At 43.1% G+C, this 22749-nt stretch overlaps 1 protein-coding gene across 3 annotated transcripts in view; it reads left to right on the top strand.

The window, feature by feature from the left end:
• The window catches only part of slc8a4a (solute carrier family 8 member 4a), an 85051-nt gene that overhangs the window by 47631 nt on the left and 14671 nt on the right, over positions 1-22749 (top strand). For all 3 annotated transcript variants that reach the window (XM_067422839.1, XM_067422838.1, XM_067422837.1), the window contains one exon: positions 20691-20797. In XM_067422839.1, the coding sequence (XP_067278940.1) occupies positions 20691-20797 (107 nt within the window). The remainder of the gene's footprint in view (positions 1-20690; positions 20798-22749) is intronic.

Below are 22749 nucleotides of genomic sequence, written 5' to 3'. Positions count from 1 at the left end.
ATGTGATTTACATTTCCTGTAATACTAGGCAAGGAGGAAAACAATGATCGATGGATAGATATTAACTCTTGCACCTGCTCCACCTTCTTTTTTATATTTATGCTCTTTCTGTGGCCCGTCTGGCTCTCGCCCACATGGTTTAAGTTAAACAATTAGGGATTACAGAAGTATATGATTCCAGTGCCAGAGAGAGAACTGTGCTGAAATTAATTACATTCTTCATCTTATCATCATATCTCAGATCTCGCTCACACACACACACACACACACACACACACACACACACACACACACACACACACACACACACACACACACACACACACACACACACACACACACACACACACACACACACACACACACACTCCTGTAATTATGAGTCTTGTCTCTGTAACTGAGATGATCCCTAAAGCCCTCTCTCTCTCTCCTTCTCTCTCTCTCTCTCTCTCTCTCTCTCTCTCTCTCTCTCTCTCTCTCTCTCTCTCTCTCTCTCTCTCTCTCTCTCTTGCTCTCTCTCTTGCTCTCTCTCTCTCTCTCTCTCTCTCTCTCTCTCTCTCTTTTCCCTCTTTTACTACATCTCTCTTAGTTCTTAATAAGCAGCATGCAATATTGTTATACAATACATTCTCAAGCTTTAAAACTAAATGATGAAAAGGGATCTATTCTTCTGCAACTATTTCAACGGGTTTTAGACCAAATGTTACTCAACAAATTTTCTTTCTCTTTCTCACTGACATATGGTCATTGAAATAAATTGTTGTATATTCACCCCGCGGCTATAGTAATTATTCAGTGTAGACAATTTAACGCAAATAAAAACAAGTTATTGCCTAAAAACTTGATATCTGGACATAGTTCTGTTTATATTTAATTATTAACTATTTTAAGATTTACTGTATATTCTTATGGCAACGATTAGGGCAAAGTGCTTTGGAAGCTTTCTCTTTAAGAGCATGTTAATGTGAGTTTCTGTGTATGTAATGATGGCAGGGCTGTGCATTTGTGCATTAATATTTCATTGAGTTATTAAAAAAAGTACAACAACCTTTAGTAATGTGACTGTTAGGCAGTAAACCTAACTATATAGATCCAGTGTTTATAACCTTCTGAGCTCTGGTTTTTCAGGGACTGTTACCAGCATCCCACATATTTCGTCTATTATTATAAGCCCTTATTTTTTTCTCATACAGCATAGACTTCTAATTGCACATTAAAGAAGGAATGTTTATACATCATTTATACTGTATACATTATCCTGTTGTGATCCCTCACTTTCATTTTAGTTTTAACTGTGTGTTATGTTTTTAGAGTTACAAATACGCTACCGTTCAAATGTTTCAGGCTGTATAAATGCCATTCATTTAAACTTTCTATCAAAGAATGCTAAAAAGAAAAATGTACCATGTTTTCCACAAAAATAGTATAATAATGTTTCAAGGATAATAAGGATCATGAAGACTGGGGTAATGATGCTGAAAATTCACGGGTATGAAAAATCTTACGAAACTCTAACATTTGAATGGTATTGTATATTTCTAATATCAGCCTTTTTCTCTGGAAAATAATTAAAATAATTCTTAGAATCATCCGCTTGAATTTCAATACTAATACGAAAAAATGTCTCCACAAAAATATGGCATACAGTGTTGTCTACCCAAATTATGATCCATTTTTTGATGTTAGTAGAGCATTTTGAAAGAAAGAAAGAAATCTTACCACTGACACTGAGATTTGTCTAACACAGAGATCTGTGTTTCTCTGTTATATCTTGGTCTTGCTGATGGTATTGCCTACAGAAGAGAATATTGTAACAGGTAGCAATAACTCTAACATCCAAATGGGATACACTTTCCTTAAATTCCTCTCTCCCAGATAAAGCTCCCCTCTAAACTCTAGTGAGACTGCAGCGTCTTAGCCTCGAGGCCTAGACAGAAAAACCTGAGCTTTACTGTTGTTAGTGCTGCACCAAGCTGCCTTAACAAAGACCGAATCCCTTGAGAACCTCTGAAATTCTACATTTTGTTTCTTAGAGGTAACCCAACCATGCTGGCATTGCACAATAATAATAAGCTCATCTACAACACCAGTCACTTATATTCATTAAAGCAAGACTTACCACTGCCTTCCCACAACAAAACCAAGGCCAAAAGCAAAGCTAGTGCGGCGAAGATTAACATCAGGGATGAATACAATAAATTGTTAATGAACGAGTGGAACAGATGCCCTAATCAGTCCTGTGAGTGATGGAAATCGAAAAACGGACATGTAGCATGAGGAAAAAGGATGAAAATGTGCCTTCTTGACTTTCATTTCCTGTAATTGTTAATCTTATGAGGCCAGAGAGGCATGCTCTCATTAGCAGTGTGAACGTGAATGTTTCACAGATATGAGGGATAGGAAAGGAGAGATAAGCATGCTAATACATAGCAGCTAGCATCTGGAGCAGTGGCTAATCCAGCTGCGCTTCATTAAAGCGCACATCAAAGACACCGAACTGTGACGCAAAGGAGGAGGTGAGAAGGGGGATCAGAGAGAGAGAGACAGACAGAATTTCTCAAGGGTCTGATCAGATCAGTCAAGTATTTATGAAAGCAGAAAGCCATGACACCCGAGCGCCTTTGTTAGGTGCACTGCTGACAGACATTTGGTGAGTGTATTTTCTTAGTAAAATCATTCATTTTTAACCTCTCATTAGTGTCTGGCACACTTTCTGAGCAGCTCTCGCTGTGCTGGCCCTGGTGAGAAATGAGTTCATAGAGCTTTGTGTTGTAAATTACCAGCAGAAAAATCATGGTGTTTTGTATTAATGGTCACACTTGAAACTCAGCCAATGAGAAGCCATTAATCTGTACACAACATGCAATGTGACATATGCTGCGTCCCAAATCGCCTACTTATACTTTGTCTTAAAAGTATGTACTTTTTGTGAAGGAAAAGTACATACTTTTGAGTGTGTAGCAGAAAGTATGCAAGCTTCGGGGCATACTACTTCGTCATCTTTAACGGACTCTGCTTGCTTTCGTGCATTCCATCACCGTTTAACTGCCCTGTCAATCATCGTCACAGTTCAAATCCTCCACATTCAGTTTAATTTTCTACCGTATGGGAGAGAAATGCAGCCGCACGTTGATCTGCCGTGTGGGTCTTTAATGCAGAGACTCTCCTTGTGTGTTTGCAGTTGAAATATAATGACGTGTTTAAAAGTTAATGGCCAAACGTATCATTACAAAAGTTCATGTGGATAGCACTGAATAAATATATTTTTGTCAGGTTAAATACTGATAGTTGGTCAGTCAAACCTTTATCTAAACCTCTCAACTTAACCGTCTGACTTGCACATCCATCATGTTTGTAGTTTTGTAACTATTTTTATCCACGTGTGTAGTTCTAATTGAATCCTCGTCCAACTCGCAATGGGTTGTTGGCAATATCAGCTGTTAGAGTGTGCATTGATCCGCACTTCGAATTCTGACCGGAAATAGTAAACCATTCGGGTATCTTTGGAATACTCTTTTTAGCGTACTACAATTTTGGACATACTAATTATATTTTCAAATACTATTTAGTATGGATATTATGCGAATTGGGAAGCAGGGATAGTCTCAGCCAATTAGGCTAATGTCAAGTTAAGGATTTTGAACCAATGAGATTTTGCAGTGGGCGGGAGTAATCAGTAGACTGTGTAAACCCAGCCCTATCTGCCAGCGATTTGATTTCGCCCTGCAGCTCAGGCTGGAAACCTGTACATTTTTCTATCCTGTTTCTGTTAGAAATATATGGGGACCAATAACAAACTGGCTTATCTACCTGGCACACTATTGGCAGGTTTAACACGATGAGGATAGAGATGCGATGGATTGTTGGTCTGATTGGTTGAAGGACTATCCAATTACGTATGGAGTCGTTTGAACTATGCTCGTTGATCACGCTTCTTGTGCAGTAGAAAATACAGAGCAGACTCTCCAGACTAATATTCAGTCTTAAAAGATTGAGCGTGGTTTAGTGATAGCCAGACAATCAAAATAATCAGAACAATGCAGCACAAATTCACCTTGTTCAGGTGCAGCCATTTGTAACTTTCCAGTTACTTTAGCTTCACTAAGTCTGTTATGCTGCTTGATGTTGCAAAGTATCATGTTATTTAAACATATTCACGTAATTGTAATCACACTCGTTTTAGCGCTTTTTGTTATTCTTTATTTATTTACTTATTTGCTTATAAATGGGAAGCTGTGCATATTACCAGGAAATAGTTCTGCATTTAAATAATATTAATAGAAACCAAGGGATTAACAAATTGCTTTATGACGCTTAACTTTTTACGACGAGTATGACTTTTCAGCTTCATCATATTATGTCGGAGCAGCCATCCTGTGTGGGTGCTCACTGTCTTTAAGGAGCTCTTCTATTCGCATCAAAAAGCAGTGCTTCAGTCCATGCTGGCCTTTGTCTTCTCAGCAGCGAGTAAGTTAGAAAGAAAATGAGGGAGAATTTATGAAGGCATTTGAAATAAAAACTGCTAAAGGTAGAGTAGGCAACTTTGGAGAAGCTAGCAAAAGCAAGTCAGCTTCAGAGCCGGACAGTAACGGAGTACATTTACTTTAGTACATTACTTATGTACAATTTCGAGGGATCTGTGCTTTATTTAAGTATCATTTTTGTGGAGTACTCATGACTTTACTCAAGTACATTTGAGAGGCAAATATTGTACTCTTTACTCCACAATATTTCTATCCATAACCGTAAGTACCCGAAAAAAGGAAAAACAATAATTTCTCGGAAACCTTCAATTTGTTGTTTCCCTCTTAAACATGATTAGATTGTGCAGACGTCACTGATTGGGGCAGCCTATCAGCAATCAGCTTCAGCTTTCCGCTTAAGTCAACTCCATGGTCAGATTTAGAGAAGAGACGAAACCATGGACGAAACAATGGAGGAAGATGCAGCAGGTCAATCCCGAGAATGTGCTATGATGTTCTTGAGTATGCGGTGTGTGTAACACAGTCAGGTTCAAATGTGGGTGCAAAACATCCATTAAAACTCTAGCAGAGGTTTGTCAGAGCGTTGCCATTGTGCTATTGCCTTGTGGGCAAGTGTGAAATGTTAAATAGAGCAACACGGTACAAATATAAAAATGACTTGATTTTACTTTCAATTCCTTTTACATTTTCCAAGGTATTAATATGAACATTTTTCATAACTCCTAACGCTCTAAAACCACACCTCCAAAACACATGAACGCACACAGTCAGAGCAGAATCTGCAGAGCATCACGAGACAAGAGACGCCGTTCAATTACCTTATGTCTCAAAGCACATAACATTACAAAAATAATGAACGTAAACAACTTAACTTAAGAGCTCTGACTTGTACCACCTGACTACTGATGATTAATTTCTGTTTTATAAGTGTAGTGTTGTAGTGCCATAGAAATGTGAATCGTGTGGAATGTCACAGGTTGCCACCTCTTAATTTCAGTTATGCCAATAATGTAAAGGTACAAAATCTGTCACTGGGACAGTCAAACGTTTCTAATATGTACCATTTAGGTACTAATATGTACACTTTTGGTGACAATATGTACCTTTGTGGTACTAATATGCACTCTTTACAAATATATAATTTTTTAAAAGGGCACCGTCCAGGTGACAGCTTTTGTACCTTTTTTTTCTGAGGGGAACATGCTTATTGACAGTCAGGTAGGACATCCTATTATTGTATTTGGACTGAACTCAATGTTTTTTCACCACTTTTATTATTGATTGCTATCAGGATGTGATGAGAGTTTTAACCAGTATAACAAAAAGTGTTTATGAAAAACATTGCCTACACTATATTTAATCTCCTATTGGTGTTGAAGGTTGGTAAAGTCTTTTTTATGTGTGTTTATTTGTGTGAGAAATTGAATATAAAAAGGATGAGTTCATCCAAAACATATTTTTTTCTGTGGAGCATAAAAGTGGAAATTTGCAGTCCCCACCTGATATCTACATAACTAGCTTAACTGAAATATTCAGCTTTATTTTGCAGTTGAACAGTATTATGCAGGTTAACCAGCACCAAACCAGCACTAACCAGCCTTTAGCAGCATTCTCTTCATGCGTGTTGCAGTTTATGAGGACTGATGATGTTATGGGTGCTTGTGTTACAGCCTGAAGCTAAATAACAATCTGCTATTACCCAGCATGTGTCCAATGCAGCTGTCTGTCGCCCCACAGCAGAAACCACTTTTCCTACAAGCCATTTAATCACCTCTACCTTATGATGATATCTGTTCATCTGTTTGATTGTCCTTTACACACTGTCTCGATTTCTCTCAATATTTTAATCTCTCTGCACTGCAAAAATAGTTTCCTTAAAGGGGGGGTGAAACACTTTCAGTTTCAGTCAATCTCATGTCAATCTTGAGTACCTATAGAGTAGTATTGCAACCTTCATATCCCCGAAAAGTCTTTAGTTTTATTATATTTATAAAAGAAAGATAGGCTGTACTGAGTCTTTCCGGGGGAAAAAAAAAAGCGGATGGAGGCGTATCGTGTGGGTGGAGCTAAAGAATGACGAGCACGCAGCTACAGCATGAGAGCTTCTGAAAGCTGACATCGTCAAGTGTGGAAAAGAAAACATTACCCTAAATAAACCATGGCTATCAATCAGATTTAACTAATACATATACGATCCAGAATCAGATCCGAAAACTGAAATAAATTGAACAGCAGCAACATCAGGACGTCCGTCTCTGTGGTATGTACTGTATTTAGTGGCCTGTCAACATTTGCGTTTGTTTGCTTCTGGATTGTGAGGACATGATTCGGTTTATGGACTATTGTATGTGACTAAACCTTAGCAGTAGCAAGCAAAACGGTTTTGCACGTTAGACTGTATTATAGTGTTACATAGAAAAACAATGGAGTAGCACATTTTAATGCGTTTGTGTGAACTAGGTTTATGTTTGGGTGGTTTTACAATAAACAAACAGACACCTATATTGGTCAGCTAAATGTATTTAAACACACGCCATAAGTTACATCGCATGCTTCATTGATAAATTAACTATACGATTGTGTTGTTTACAGATGTTTACTCAGGCAGCGATAGCCAACAACATAGATATTTGAAGCAGCTGCTTCCAAAGCACGATCGTGAACCTTTATCGTCAGCGCTCCATCAAAAACACTTCTTTGGTGAAGTCCTAGCAGTGAGAGCAGTGTTTATGGGCGCCGTGCATTTGCTCTCGCTCTGGTCGCTCGCGCGTGTGCATACCCTTCCGGGAGAAGAGACCGTACTGCCCATACAAGGACATTTGCACATAGAAGGATGCTCTGTCAACGTCAAGCGGACCCATACTCGAAAAAAACTTTCCGAAACTTGTGAGAAACCGGAAGGAGTATTTTTGACACAGAAATACTCCATCAAACGTCCAACTTATTTTTTTGAAACTTTGTCCATGTTAAGGATGTGAATCCAAGTCTTTAACAGTGTAAAAAGATAAGTATGCATGAAACAGCATTTCACCCCCCCCCCCTTTACCTAAGTAGCATACTTGTGAAAGATGATAAAACTATAAGACAATATAGTTTAGCCATATAATATAGCCACAGACTCCTCTCCCCTCGTGCATCAATGAGCCTTGGCCGCACATGACCATGTCGCTGTTCCTTCCTTGGATCACTTTTGATAGATACTGACCACTGCAGACCAGGAACACCTCACAAGAGCTGCAGTTTTGGAGATGCTCTGACCCAGTCATCTAGCCATCACAGTTTGTTCCTTGTCAAACTCGCTCAAATCCGTACACTTGCCCATTTTTCCTGCTTATAACACATGAAGACAAAATGTTCACTTGCTGCCTTATATATCCCACCCACTTCCCTATCAAAGATTATTACTATTTTTAGATATATTAACGTTGATGTGGTTATCTTCTGTCTCTTTTTCATCCTCATGAATTTGTGAAGCAGTCTCTGTATGTGTGTATTTTTCAGAGAGAATAAAAGCGAGATTGATCCTTCTCGTTTATGCTTACAGTGCTTCCTTTGATAGTTTGACTGCTGTATTAACCCTTGCGACTGTAACTTTCAGAACATGCATGCATTAACGCACGTCTTAATTTTAACGTTCTTTTAAGAAAGCGGGCCACTGTTTTATAAGCCTCACCTTTCTATTTCTGTTTCTTAATGTAAGTCCTCCTCCCTTTTAACTTTACCACCATCTCGCTACTTCTCCCTCCTCCTCCCTGACTCCATCTCTGTCTTTCCTTTGCCTAAGGCCTATACTTTTATCATTCCCTGCACTCTAGCTACCTGTTGCCATGCCAACCCCATAATTTAGTATCCTACACAATGCAGTGTGTACACCTGCCTTATGTGCTTGCCTTACCGTGTGAATGCATGAGAATCTTACCTGCGCCCCGCTGCTGAAGGTGCTTTTAATGACTCATTTAGAAGCGGGCTTTTAATGTTCCGCCTCCTGCGCTCGCCCTGTCATCTCCGCAGCCCACACGCGCTCCATAAAGACCCTCTTCAGCTAGAGAGAGCCCAGTGCATGGAGGGAATATTTTTATTGCAAACACTGTTAATGTGCTCACTTATTATTTAGTTGACACCATGTGTGTAAATTTGTGAATTTCACCCATGACAACTTTAGTGCTTGCTGAATGCCTGAAGTGTTTCTGCATTTTTGCTGCGCTGCATTGTGTGTATTCATGCCTGTTAGCATAAGTACGGGCTGTGCATGTGAGTGTGAAGGGGATAGATTTGGAAGCGAGCAGATGTGCGGGTTTCAGACCACATTATGGTCCCTTGTTAGATTTTTTTGTTTATGCACATCTGTCTCTTTCTTTGGTGGGGAGCGTTTGCCTCAGTGAGTAATAGCTTTAATTACAGCTGAGAGCTACCATGTGGGGTTGAGTTACCTGGTCACAGAGATGACGCCACTGTGGATGCCTGGCATCATGGCTTATTGCTTCCTGCATTCCTCTATCCTCATCCTTCCTTATCCTGCTGTTTCTCCAGGCCAAAGCAACCAGAATAAAAAAATGGCTTTATCTCACAAGAACCATCTTTACTTTGACCGCATTATAATAGCAGCTATAAATGCAGTGTAGTTTTACTATTTAAACTTAGTTATGTTTTATTAGTTATGTAGTGTTTATAAACTATGTTTTTAAACAGTTTTATTATTTTAATTTTATTACATCTGAATGGATTCTGACCAAATTTTTATGTATACTGCCTTTCAAGGGTTTGAGTTCAGTAAGATTATTTTCTCACATATTCTGCATTTATTTGATAACAATTAGATAATATTGTGAAATAGCTGTTTTCTATTTTTATGTGTGATGGTATTCTTCAGACAGGAGGAGGAGCTAGAGGTAGCTGAGCTGAAGATGTTGATGTTCTCTTTGGGAGTGATGAGGATAGATAGGATCAGGAATGAGTACATCAGAGGGACAGCACATGTGAGATGTTTTGGAGACAACGTTAGAGAGGCCAGGTTGAGATGGTTTGGACTTGTTCAGAGGAGGGAGAGTGAATATATCTGTAAAAGGATTCTGAGGTTAGCGCTGCCAGGCAGGCAGGAGGTCGAGAGGAAGACCAAAGAGGAGGTTTATGGATGTAGTGAAGGAGGATATGAAGGTAGTTGGTCTGAGAGAAGAGGATACAGAGGATAGGAATAGATGGATGCAGATGATTCTCTGTGGCGACCCCTGAAGGGAACAGCCGAAAGAAAAAGAAGATTCTTTAGTCACATGATCCTTCAGAAATCATTCTAATATGCTGATTTGCTGCTCAAGAAATATTTCTTATTATTATCAATGTTATAAAGAACAGCATTTATTTGAAATTGTAAATGCTGCACGCACACGGTCCGTGTCCTAGTTAAAACTGCTTATTTCTCTGGATTTTAACATTCTTGGAAACATTTCGGATAATGTACACAAGTCAATGTACACAAGCCATTTTAATCTATAAATCTTCCATATTGTATCTTTAATGACAAACAATTTGAAAATTAGTCTGATTTAAATGACAAAATCTTATATTTCAATAAGAGTGCTAAATTTGATCACTAAGTTAATGTAATTTTTAGTGTAAAGTATTTAGTGGAGTTAACTTGACATTATCTGTTTTCTGGAGAGATGCAACTTTTTTGTAACTAATTTTTTGTAGTTGAGCCAATTCAAAATTGTGTGTCTATTGTAAACCGAAGTTCTTAAAAATGAATAGGTTTAGATGTAGATTTTTTATTGAAAATGTTTGGTCACCATTTTCCTTGAGTTTGGCAGTTTGACTCTTGCCATTTTATGTCTATGGTCCTTTGTGAAATTGTTGGACAAAACACATAATTTGTTGAAAAGAAAGCCTTAAAGGGGAATAGTTCACTTCTGTTTTTCCTGATCAAAAATGATTATTTGTGAATAATATATTTGAAACAAAACTTTTATGCAACAGATTAGACATTCTGAATTTAGATTTTTTAAATACATTGTGGGATTCTTTTAGACACACACACAGACATCAATAATCAGCATATGAATCTCAACAATGGTGACATGTTTCATGCCACAATGCATGCTGGAAACCATGATTTTAAGACTATGACTCCTAGCATGCGGGGTGAAGCATGTCACCATTGTTGAGAATCATGATTCTTGTCATCTGTATGTGAAAATACTTTTTTCCCATAAAGTATTTTAAAAGAATTCAAAATGTTTGATCTGCTGCAAGAAAGTTTTGCTGGTAAAATATTAATAAATAGCAAAAATCACTTTTGGTCAGAAATATGATTAGTGATTTTTGTCTAGTTATTCTGGTTTGTTTTTTTCTTAGCAACATGGTGTTTTTTTTTTTTTCTGGAACGAAGAGCACAAACTCACAAAAAGCCAAATAAGAGTCAAACTGCCCAACCAAAGGAAACGCTTACCACCAAAAATGGTGATGCCCAAATGATTTTCAATTAAACAATCAACATCTAAACCTGTTCATTCTTAAGAACTTCTGTTTCCAATAGACAAATAAATGTTGAATTGGATTTGAATAAGATTTTTGTTTTGTTGTTTTACAGTGAAATTCCCTAAGATATAATGTCCACTGCTATGGACAAAAGTCTATTTCTGGGTCCCAGGAGGATATAAATAAATTATGTTCTGACTGCTTATTTTTTTCTAGTCTTTGCATTTAATACTTTTGAGCTCATTGTATGACTCTGCTACACACTACAGTAGACAAGACAGGGTCATTGAGATATATAGTCAGGAGAACTGCAGATACAGAGAAAAAAGACAGAAATGGGGGATGGGACATGCTATGGCAAGCACGTGTTACAATCATGTTGGATAAGCACGGTGGGCTAATTAATAAAGAACAAGGCTTAATGAATTTAATTACACACACGTCTGGCCAATGAATGCTGCAAAGCAAAGAGAGGTGGGCAGAGAAGATTAGTGCTAACATGTAATAGAGGGATTACAAAACAGCAGCAGAAACGTGTTAACACAGTAAATGCAGATGTACCTGAGCATGCCTAACACAGATTTCGTTTTTGAACCTGCCTTTGTCATTATTCATAAGCTCTGCACCACACAGTCATGAGATCAGTTTACTTATCTTGCTTTATGTCAATCCACGAGATTTCACACTCGTACTGTTGATATGCATTACCATGAGATCCTGTGGGCAAAACAATGTTTAACACAGCTGAGACATCTGCACTCTTAATATTTATACACTGTAAAAAATGGCTGTGAAATCTACAGTTATTTACTGTCGATTTCACAGTAACATTACTGATGTTTACAGTAGAATACTGTAAAGTTTACAGTAAGACCGTAAAAATCACAGTAGTCCAAGCATTACAGTTGAAATCACAGTAGTCAAAGCATTACTGTAAAAAACGTCTCGGTTACGTATGTAACCCTCGTTCCCTGAAGGAGGGAACGGAGACGTACGTCAGAACTGAACCGACGAATGGGATCTTACTTTAGAGACCAATCCTACTTCGAGCATCTAACAACGAGCCAATGAAATTTGGCATGCGATCACGCATTCCACGCTCCGCCCCGCAGCGCGGGTATAAAACAGGAAGTGGAATGATAGATCAGCGCTTTTCCTGCTTAGGAGCCGAAAGGTGACCGGACTCCCAGCGGAAGCACAGCATCTGGTGACGGGACGTACGTCTCCGTTCCCTCCTTCAGGGAACGAGGGTTACATACGTAACCGAGACGTTCCCTTTCAGTCGGTCACGTTCGACGTACGTCAGAACTGAACCGACGAATGGGATCCCTATGGAAAACGCCAGGATGCTGGCCCTTCCAGCGTCCTGCTTGAGCGCACTGCACCGTCTAGTATGGTACGGAAGTCAGGGCTCCAAGCAGGGAGTACAGTCACTGCTGTTTCTGCAAGACCCACTCAGAATGACTATTGGATAACGCTGGGAAAGCGTGCCTACCTCGTTCTTGAGAGAGAGGGTACGCTGCGGGGCCACGTTCTTCAGGGAAGGAGAGGTGGCAGAATACACATAAGGACTAACCTGGCAGGGTAGTGCAACATATGGCAGTCTCTGGGGTGGTTCCAGCCTGATTGAAGGGGGGAAAGAACACGCCCAGAGACGACAGAGCGGGCTCTGTCGAGGGAAAGACACGGGGCTAGCCCGAAGGGTAGCTGGTACCGTGGAAGAATACACATATGGGGTTGCCGTGAGGGAACCGCTACATATGGAACCCAGCCTACAGCCACGTTTCACAAGCATACGGGTGCAGGCCTGGCGTCGGACAGTCCGCAACGTCTGACACCGGAGGGGTGACGGAGGAGCTCGACAGGGTTAGCCGGTTTCCCGGGGAACACAACTGGAGACAATAGACGCACGTATCCGGCCCAGAGGGCGGGAGTGGCGTTTCGCAAGCCGACACTTAGAACGGGCACTTAACGCTCCTGGCCACTGGGGGCGAGGATGCGGGAAGATACCGGCTCTACACGTAAGCTATAGAATCTAGCAAACGTGTTAGGTGTCGCCCAGCCCGCAGCTCTACATATGTCTGTCAGCGAGGCGCCTTGAGCCAGCGCCCAGGAAGAAGCAACACTCCGAGTGGAGTGAGCTCTTACACCGAACGGGCAAGGCACGTCTTGGGACTGGTAGGCCAAGACTATAGCATCCACTATCCAGTGGGCTAACCTCTGCTTGGAGACAGCCTTTCCCTTCTGCTGGCCTCCGTAACAGACGAAGAGTTGCTCTGAGGTCCGAAGGCTTCGGGTCCGGTCAACGTAAGCGCGAAGGGCGCGGACCGGACACAGCAAAGCCAGGGCTGGGTCTGCCTCCTCCGAAGGCAGCGCTTGCAGGTTCACCACCTGATCCCGGAAGGGAGTGGTAGGAACCTTGGGCACATATCCGGGCCGGGGTCTCAGGACAACGTGAGAGTTACCTGGCCCGAACTCTAGGCACGATTCGTTGACCGAAAGTGCATGCAGGTCCCCTACCCTCTTGATCGAGGCCAATGCCGTCAGGAGCACTGTCTTCATTGACAAGATTTTCAGCTCACAAGACGCCAAAGGCTCGAAGGGAGGGCTCTGAAGTGCTCGGAGCACTAGAGCTAAGTCCCAAGAGGGTATCGAGGATGGACGAGGAGGATTTAGTCTCCTCGCACCTCTGAGGAACCTGACGATTAGGTCGTGCTTCCCCACGGACTTACCTTCTACTACATCATGGTACGCTGCTATTGCCGCAGCATATACCTTCAGGGTGGAGGGAGACAGCCTTCTCTCCAACCCATCTTGCAGGAAGGAAAGCACGACACTGATCCTACACCTTCGGGGGTCTTCCCGGCGGGAAGCGCACCACTCAACGAACAGGTTCCACTTCAGAGCATAGAGGCGCCTCGTAGAGGGGGTCTACGACAGCTTGTGGTAGTCCATCTAGAACCTCCGCGTCCCGTCCAGGGACCAGACATGAAGATTCCAGAGGTCTGGACGCGGGTGCCATAGTGTGCCCCGTCCCTGAGAAAGAAGGTCCTTCCTCAGGGGAATCGGCCAAGGAGGGGCTGTCGCGAGGAGTGTGAGTTCTGGGAACCAGGTCCGGTTGGGCCAATACGGCGCAACTAACAAGACCTGCTCCTCGTCCTCCCTGACCTTGCACAGAGTCTTTGCAAGAAGGCTCACTGGGGGAAACGCATACTTGCGTAGGTCCCGGGGCCAGCTGTGCGCCAGTGCATCTGTGCCGAGGGTACCCCCGGTCAGGGAATAGTACCACTGGCAATGGGTCGAGTCCGGAGAGGCAAACAGGTCGACCTGTGCGGCTCCGAACTGGTCCCATATCAGCTGGACCGCCTGGGGGTGGAGTCGCCACTCTCCCGGAGGTGTCGGCTGACGAGAGAGCTCGTCGGCTGTCTGGTTCAGCACACCAGGGACCTGAATGGCCCGAAGCGACCTCAGCTGCTTCTGACTCCACAGGAGGAGGTGGCGGGCGAGTTGGAGCAGACGACGGGAGCGTAGACCACCCTGACGGTTGATGTACGCAACGGCCGTGGTGCTGTCCGTACGGACCAGTACATGCTTGCCACGCAGCGGCCCCTTGAGGCGGCGGAGTGCCAGATGTACTGCCAGTAACTCGAGGCAATTGATATGCCAATGCAATTGTGGCCCCGTCCACAGACCAGCAACTGCATGCCCGTTGTACGTGGCCCCCCAGCCTGTGGTGGAGGCATCCGTGAATAGCACAGCATGCCTGGACACTTGTTCTAGGGGCACCCCGGCCCGGAAAAACGAAGTGTTGGACCACGGGCTGAAGGTTTGGCGGCAGTAAGGAGTCACTGGGACCCGGTACTGACCGCTCTGCCACGCCCACCTCGGGACTCGGCCATTGAGCCAGCGTTGAAGCGGTCTCATATGAAGCAATCCGAGCGGCGTGACCGTGGCTGCAGATGCCATATGCCCCAGGAGCCTCTGAAAGAATTTCAGTGGGACCGCTATCCTGCTCTTGAACATATTCAAGCAGTTCAACACCGACTGGACTCGCTCCTCGGTGAGGCGCGCAGTCTGGTTGACCAAGTCCAGCTCCATACCGAGATAAGAGATCCTCTGTGTGGGACAGAGTTTGCTCTTCTCTCGGTTGACCCGAAGGCCCAACTGGCTGAGGTGACTGAGCACCAGGTCCCTGTGTTCGCACAACTGGTCCTTCGACTGGGCTAGGATCAGCCAATCGTCGAGGTAGTTGAGAATCCGAACGCCGCGTTCTCTGAGCGGAACAATGGCTGCCTCCGCGACCTTCGTAAAGACGCGGGGCGACAGAGACAGCCCGAAGGGCAGGACCTTGTGCTGATATGCTTTCCCCTCGAACGCAAAGCGTAGGAACGGTCTGTGTCGAGGGAGAATAGACACATGGAAGTACGCGTCCTTCAGGTCGATCGCTGCAAACCAATCCTGGGGACGGATGCATTGGAAAATGCGTTTCTGCGTCAACATCCTGAACGGGAGCTTGTGCAGGGCCCGATTCAGAACTCGCAGGTCCAGGATTGGTCGTAACCCACCCCCTTTCTTGGGCACAATGAAGTAGGGGCTGTAGAACCCCGTCTTCATATCGGCTGGAGGAACCGGCTCGATCGCGTCCTTCGCCAGTAGGACCTCGATCTCTGACCGCAAGACCTGAGCATCGCTGCTTCGCACGGAGGTGAAGAGGATGCCCTTGTACTTGGGCGGCCGGCGCGCGAACTGAATCGCGTAGCCGAGTCTGATGGTACGGATGAGCCAGCGAGACAGCCTGGGGAGACCTAGCCAGGCCCCCAGAGACCGTACAAGCGGGACCAACGGCACCACAGACGTGCCCGGGGTGGGGCAGCGAAGCGGAGTACTCTGGCCCGACTCGGGAGGCCCGGAGGCGGCCCGTAGTGTTGCCTGAGCACTCCTGGTTTGGACAGAGAGTGGGTGAGAAGGCCCGGAGGCGTCCTCGGAGCCCACTCTGCTGTCCACTGAGCAGCTCCTCTTCTCCCTGGGCTGCCCGTCTCAGGGCCGCTTCCCCTTACGCTTGCCGGCAGGTTTCGCGGGCCCTTGGACGGGTTGGGCGGCCCCCTTGCGTCCGGCACCCTGCTTCGCGGGTGGAGGCTGCTGCTTGGGCTTGGCAGGGGCGGAGGCGGACGCCGGGGGACGCCCTCGGCGACGAGCAGACTGGGGGGCTGCCCCGGGCGGCTGGGTGGAGGCAGCAGCGGGCCGCCGGGGCAGGATATTCTTGATGGCCTCCGTCTGCTTCTTGGCCACCGAGAACTGCTGGGCAAAGTCCTCGATGGCGTCGCCGAAGAGGCCGGCCTGACAGACAGGGGCGTTCAAAAACCGAACCTTGTCCGAGTCACGCATGTCTGTCAGGTTCAGCCACAGGTGGCGTTCCTGGACCACCAAAGTAGACATCGCCCGACCCAGGGAGCGTGCCGTGACTTTCGTCGCCCGGAGGGCGAGGTCCGTCGCAGCACGCAGTTCCTGCATAACTGCCTGGTCGGAACCACCCTCGTGCAGTTCCATGAGCGCTTTGGCCTGGTGGACCTGCAGGAGCGCCATGGCGTGCAAAGCTGATGCAACGCTGTCACACCCGAAGGGGGCAACGCAGCCGAGTCTTCATCCTCGGAACCCATTAGCTCATCCCCCGATGCAGCAACCGACATCTGGTCCTCCGCCGGAGCCCCAAAAGAGACGACTGGCGCTCCACGTGGGAGGTCAGCGCGCCCTTCCGGAAGCTCCACCGGTACAGTGGAGGGGGGAGGGGCCCGAGGAGCCGTGAGACCCGTCGGGTTTACCCTGACCGACACCCTCAGGTCCCCACCAAGGTCATCAGCCAAAGTAGTAGCCCTCTGCTTTGCAGATGGAGGACCACTAGATCGGGGGATGGACGATGGCGTTCCACCTCTTCTGAGGTACTGGAGACGGGACCGCAACACTGCAATGGACATATTCCCGCAATGGGAACATGTCTCATCCACGAACGCAGCCTCAGCGTGCTGTGCGCCCAGACACGAGAGACAACGAACGTGTCCGTCAAGTGGAGACAGAAATCGACCGCACCCAGAAACACACGGCTTGAATGACATCTTGAAAAAGACGCAGGGTAAAACCGTGTTGCTCTTTTGTGAATGGAAGTTGCTCTTTTAGCGTGCTGAAGCACTCAGGGAGATGACCGCGGCTCCACACAGTTCGATCTGCAAGCCTGTGTGAGCTCTCAGTGATATGTATGTGTGTGTAGCGCCCAGCGAACCAACAATGTAATGTGTGTAAGGAAACGCTCAGCGAACCAACAGCTCTTTGAACACTCAATCACTGATGTAGACGGTCTCTCACTGACGCGCCGTATCACCCGCACTGGCAAACTCTCAAACACTTTGTAGACTCGTAGTCAGAAAGCTCTTCGTAGAAACAGCAAATAGCACTGTTCGGCTCCGAAGTAGAAAGATCTATCATTCCACTTCCTGTTTTATACCCGCGCTGCGGGGCGGAGCGTGGAATGCGTGATCGCATGCCAAATTTCATTGGCTCGTTGTTAGATGCTCGAAGTAGGATTGGTCTCTAAAGTAAGATCCCATTCGTCGGTTCAGTTCTGACGTACGTCGAACGTGACCGACTGAAAGGGAAACTATAGTCACTATAGTACTGTAAATAGTAAAGTTAACAACTGTATTTTTTTTTAATCATATCTTTCATTGTACCCCTTTCACATGGACAGCCCCAGATTTTTTTTGTTTTTTTTGTTTTTTTTTAATTCACATAAGATTCCAAGAATATTTTTTGTTTGTTTGTTTTTTGACTGTAATGGGTGTTTGGGTGCAAATGGGTGTTAACAGGGCAACAAAATATTTGATAAGCCATCTTAAACTTCTTCAAAGTCTCCCCTGACATGGTCTAACAATATAAGCTTCATAAACGCATATTTTTAATATCATCCTCAGATTTTAAATGAAGCATGACCATTGGTTAAAAATTGCAATAGCATATTCACATAATTATGTATATTAATATCAAAATATTAATATTATTTATACATTTAATAAATATATTCTTAATATTTGTTGCTTTTATTTTTGAGCTCATATATCTCAATATTAATAACATCTGATTCATTTTGAGTTTTGAACTTTAACCAAAACTCTCAAGGTTTCTAAATATCCTCCTTTATGTGTCTATCTATAGCATTATGTCAACATTTACCTATCAAATTTTGTCATTCCAAACTCAAATGCTATTTTTTCATATGAAATTTTACTGCACAGACGAAAATAAAAAAGACTGACATGGTTTTAAAGCTGCTGTTATCTAATCTCACACATATGTAGGTCAAGGGAATCAACCCACAACCAAACTAGTTGACTTGTAAAAATAGCATATTCATTATAGTTTCGTAAAGTTTAATAAGGCCCAATATAATACGATCTCAAATACTTATAGACCTTTTTTGTCTTAATATTATGAATAATATCATGAATGCATGTTCAATTGAAGAAGAGACAATATTATTTGTCTATTTTAATATAGTGCATATACCGGTAATAACACACTTAAAGACTCTTGAAAAGAGACATGTCCATTATGTATATATCATCTTCACAAGACATTGTTCTTGGACCCTGATGATTGGCTCAAGTTAAACTGCATTGTTTCATTTACCTTCATGTCGTTCCCCATACACTTCCTTGACAGGACTTTGAAAAAGCAAACAGGCAAAAACAATAAAAGGCATGACTCGCATCACATCCAGCAAGCCAATTCTGTCCAAGTTCTGTGATACTTATTTTTTTAATTTACATGAAAACCTTGTGAAAGTATATGTTGTAAAAATGTAAATTCTTCTGGGAATATTGATTCACTAAATTCAAAAGTTGGAAGGTCTGGGCAGGAACAAGCCAATTAGAGCTCAGCCTCAAGTAGGGCTGCACGTTTTCAAGTTTTTCATTAACCGTTAACCGAGGCCCTTAGCGGTTAATACTCGGTTAACCATAGTGTGCGTCAGGGTTATTTTTAGCTTATTAATTTGACGACCACCATCTCCGTAGTGAACGCGCCTATAGAGAGAAATGCACATCATGGATTACATAATCAGAGAGTAGCCTATTTCTTTTCGTTTTAAATTGTTAAAAGACATTTCAAGTTTCTTAAGATCTATTTCATGTCTGCGAGGCGTACGCTGAGTTTCGTTAAATTAGGATGAGATGCGCTCCAGTTCACGAGCAATGCGAGTGGCCGCCTGCACGATTATAGCATGTAACGTTAGTAAAATATGCAGCCGAGAATAATTCACACAGACTCAGCGTTTGACTCGCGCGGCTGATGATGAGCCTCTCCCGGCAGAGAGTTCAAGCATCTGTGGACTCGTCCCTTCAGCTCTGGCCATCTTGCTTTCAGTCCGCGATCAGCTTTTTTGTTTTCTTCATTATAGTTAAAGTAACGTCTGCTTTTCTCTAGTCATTCACAAGTTTCTCACTTCAAACTTTCTTTCTTCTGATCCGTTATGCACAGCGCGCGCGGCTCGCGCTCTGCTTCTGCCCTAATGCGACTTTTAGTCCAGTGCGACGTATGTTATTTTCCTCTTCATGACGCATATTTTTTTAAAGTGCTCCCACGCTTTCTTTGCCCGCTTAGAAAGCTGGTCATGACTTCTTCTTGTGGATACTACCCTAACCCTATGGATACTACAAATGTCTGGGAGCGCTCTGGCGGTCTATATTACAACTAAATTCAAGGCACGTCATTGACGCCACTTAACCGAGCAAATTGTTTCACTCGGTTACGCAATTTTTAACGGTTAATCGGTCAATCGGTTAACCATGGACACCCCTAGCCTCAAGACACGTTTAAAAATATATATATATATTATTTTTTTTAATAGGTGCTAACATGACTACCAGTCGAATAATATAACTAAATACTGTTAGTTCATAATTACTTATTTTTAACATTTTTGGAGTAGCCTTCTTCTCTTCCCAACTCTGGCTAATTTCTAACTTTTTGACTAATTGACTAGTCGTCATCTTTTTTGCTATATTCATTAAATTCTCCCCTTGTTGATGTTGTACAGCTTTTCTGTAGACAGTGTTTATCAACCATGCCCAGAGTGTTCTGTGTGCTAATAATGACAAATGGCTAACCACCTGCTTCCTAAACACAATAACAGTGTACCACAGCCACGTGTTCTGCATGTTTCTGCCTCTTTAATGGAATCAGCTCCTCTGCTTTTGCGCTTCTGAATAATGCAGGAAACTTAAAAATGCCCACTGCATAAAGTTTTCAAAGAGGAAAGAGGAAAATAACCCATCTTTTTTAATAACTGTTAATTCAATGGATGTTGCATGCACTCTTTGGGGTTCATGTATAAAAACAAGCAGAATGAATTTAGGTGTAAATCATTCATAAATCCAAAGCGACAATCTACAGAATAATGGTTTTACGAACGATTTACACAGAAAACCATTCTGCTTGTGTTTCATCACGAATGTGATTCTGCTTGTGACTTCTTCCATTGCCTTTCCTCAGCTCTTTCTCCAAGTCTTTGTCAATGGCTGCTGCTGCTGCATAGCTATCCCAATATTTCTTCATAATCTTCTTAAACATTTTAGGTAGTTTTTCCTGCCACTGTTACCTTTCACTCACTTACTAGGGAGTCTGTGACACACTTTCTTTGTAAATCTACTTTGAGCCATCAAAATGCTCTGTCTTTGCCCAACACAGGAAGATCCTTGAGGTGAAGATCATTGACGATGAGGAGTATGAGAAGAACAAAACCTTCACCATCCACCTGGGGGAGCCGGTGCTGCTGGAGATCGGGCAGAAACACGGTCAGTGGATCTCCTTTTGAAATCCATGACTCAATCTGCAGAGTTTTGTGGTTTTGTATTAAAATACAGATTAGGGTCTCTGTTTAATATTGTATTAATAGCTTCCACATCTATCCCTGAATAATTCAGGAATAATTCAGGAATTCTATCAGGATTTGATAGAAAGGTTTCTTTGTGCGATTGTAGCGATTAATGGGAGACAGTGGACTGTGGTCTTATTATGAGTGTTTGTTATAATGGGAGAGAAGGAACAGACAGTAACTGGTCACATGTTGAAGCAATATCTCTAGGCCATTTCTGCGCATTAATTATGTACTAACTGCTCTAAATTAATGTTCATTCCCATGCTCTTCAAATTGCCTCACTGTTACCGGATCCAATTATGAATAAGCATTGTTTGAAGATTTTTGACTTTGTCTCTTCAACACTTCTCTAGAAAGCACAGAAATGTTTATTTCCTGCTTATATAAAGCGCTACTACAACATGATACATTGCAGCTGATTATAATAAACACAAAGGGTCGAATTCACTTAACATCTGTGATGCATTTATATGCAGTATTTCAGCACAAAAACCTACTTCTTGCTCATTATTCATCCACAATCTAGTTCAGCAGTTTTCACAATGCAGTCTTTAAATATGTTTAGCATGGTAATTTTTGAAAACATTTACAGATGAAAGACTTAAAATTCAAGGTTAAATATTAAAATTACTAAAGCTAATACAATTAAAAATTAAAAACTGAAAATATAAATAAAAAGCTCATTTTAAATATTATTAAAAACGATAATAATATAAAACAACTCTGATTGATATCCCTAGTTGTAACAATAAGAAATAATTTTACTGGGGCAAAAAAAAAAAATCTTCATCATCATCATCATCATCTGGACTAAAGCATATAGAATACCAGACCCTAAAAGTATTTAAATGGAGATTAATTCATGGGGAGATTGCCCAAGCCCAATGGGGCTATGATTTTTATGTTCCAAGGAGGAAGAGACGTGGAGAAGTAAGTGGAGGAGTTCATCAGTGCCAACCACCTTGCAGTCTGCAATGACATTACGCTCATGGAGGGATTTCGGATCGGCTTGGACAACATGATCCGGCTGGGGATGCCCCAGAGAATCTCCTTTTGAACGCTGGCAGAGTACATCAACTTCATGCTGTGGTTTGAAGGATCTTCTTTTTCTGTGGTTGAAGTAGAAGAGGATCCCGTTGATAGTGTCCAGTCCCACTCAGCATCCATCACCAACCCAGAGCCAAACCCTGCAGCGCCCACAGCAACTGCGGATAAGGACCCAGAGCCCATTGTAGACTGAGAGACCCAGCCATTACCCGGCATGGATATTATGCCTCAGCCCATGTCCAAAACAGAGCCAGTGCCAATTGGCAAATCTGTCATGGATGTAAAGCCTGAAGTCCTGGCAGACCAGGTGTGGGAGCCTGACACAACATCCATGCCAGTGGGAATATTGGGGGTGCTGGAGGAGGAAGAAGGGCTGATACACTGAGAGACAGAGGTAGTACTTCCTACACTGCCCACCCATTAACCTTCTCTGTCACTGGTCTCCTCCTGCACTAATGTCTCTTCATTAGCCCTATTCGCACGGGACTATTATCTGGAGACCTCTGGTGATTTGTAATAATTGCAGAGAATGTCTGTGATCTTAATCCCGTGCGATTCGGCCATGTTTGTAATTTATAAAGTAAAAATTCCCCCGCAAATGACCTACTATAATTCGCTGAAAACCGAGGTCCTGTGATAATAGTAGTCCTGTGCAAATTGGCATCCCTGTGATTTGGCCAGGATTAGGCGGATCATATATCATTATTGCAAGGTTTTAGTTTCCTGTGCGCATTTCTATCTTTATCTTTCACGAAGAATGGAGAATGCATTCATAATGCGCACCGTTAGGAATTCCCGCACGGATTATATACTTTCACTTTA

Source organism: Pseudorasbora parva, chromosome 18, assembly GCF_024679245.1.
Source record: "Pseudorasbora parva isolate DD20220531a chromosome 18, ASM2467924v1, whole genome shotgun sequence".
In the NCBI taxonomy this organism is placed as follows: Eukaryota; Metazoa; Chordata; class Actinopteri; order Cypriniformes; family Gobionidae; genus Pseudorasbora; species Pseudorasbora parva.
The sequence above is the reverse complement of the archived record's forward strand: the minus strand, read 5'-3'. Positions and strand labels throughout refer to the sequence as shown.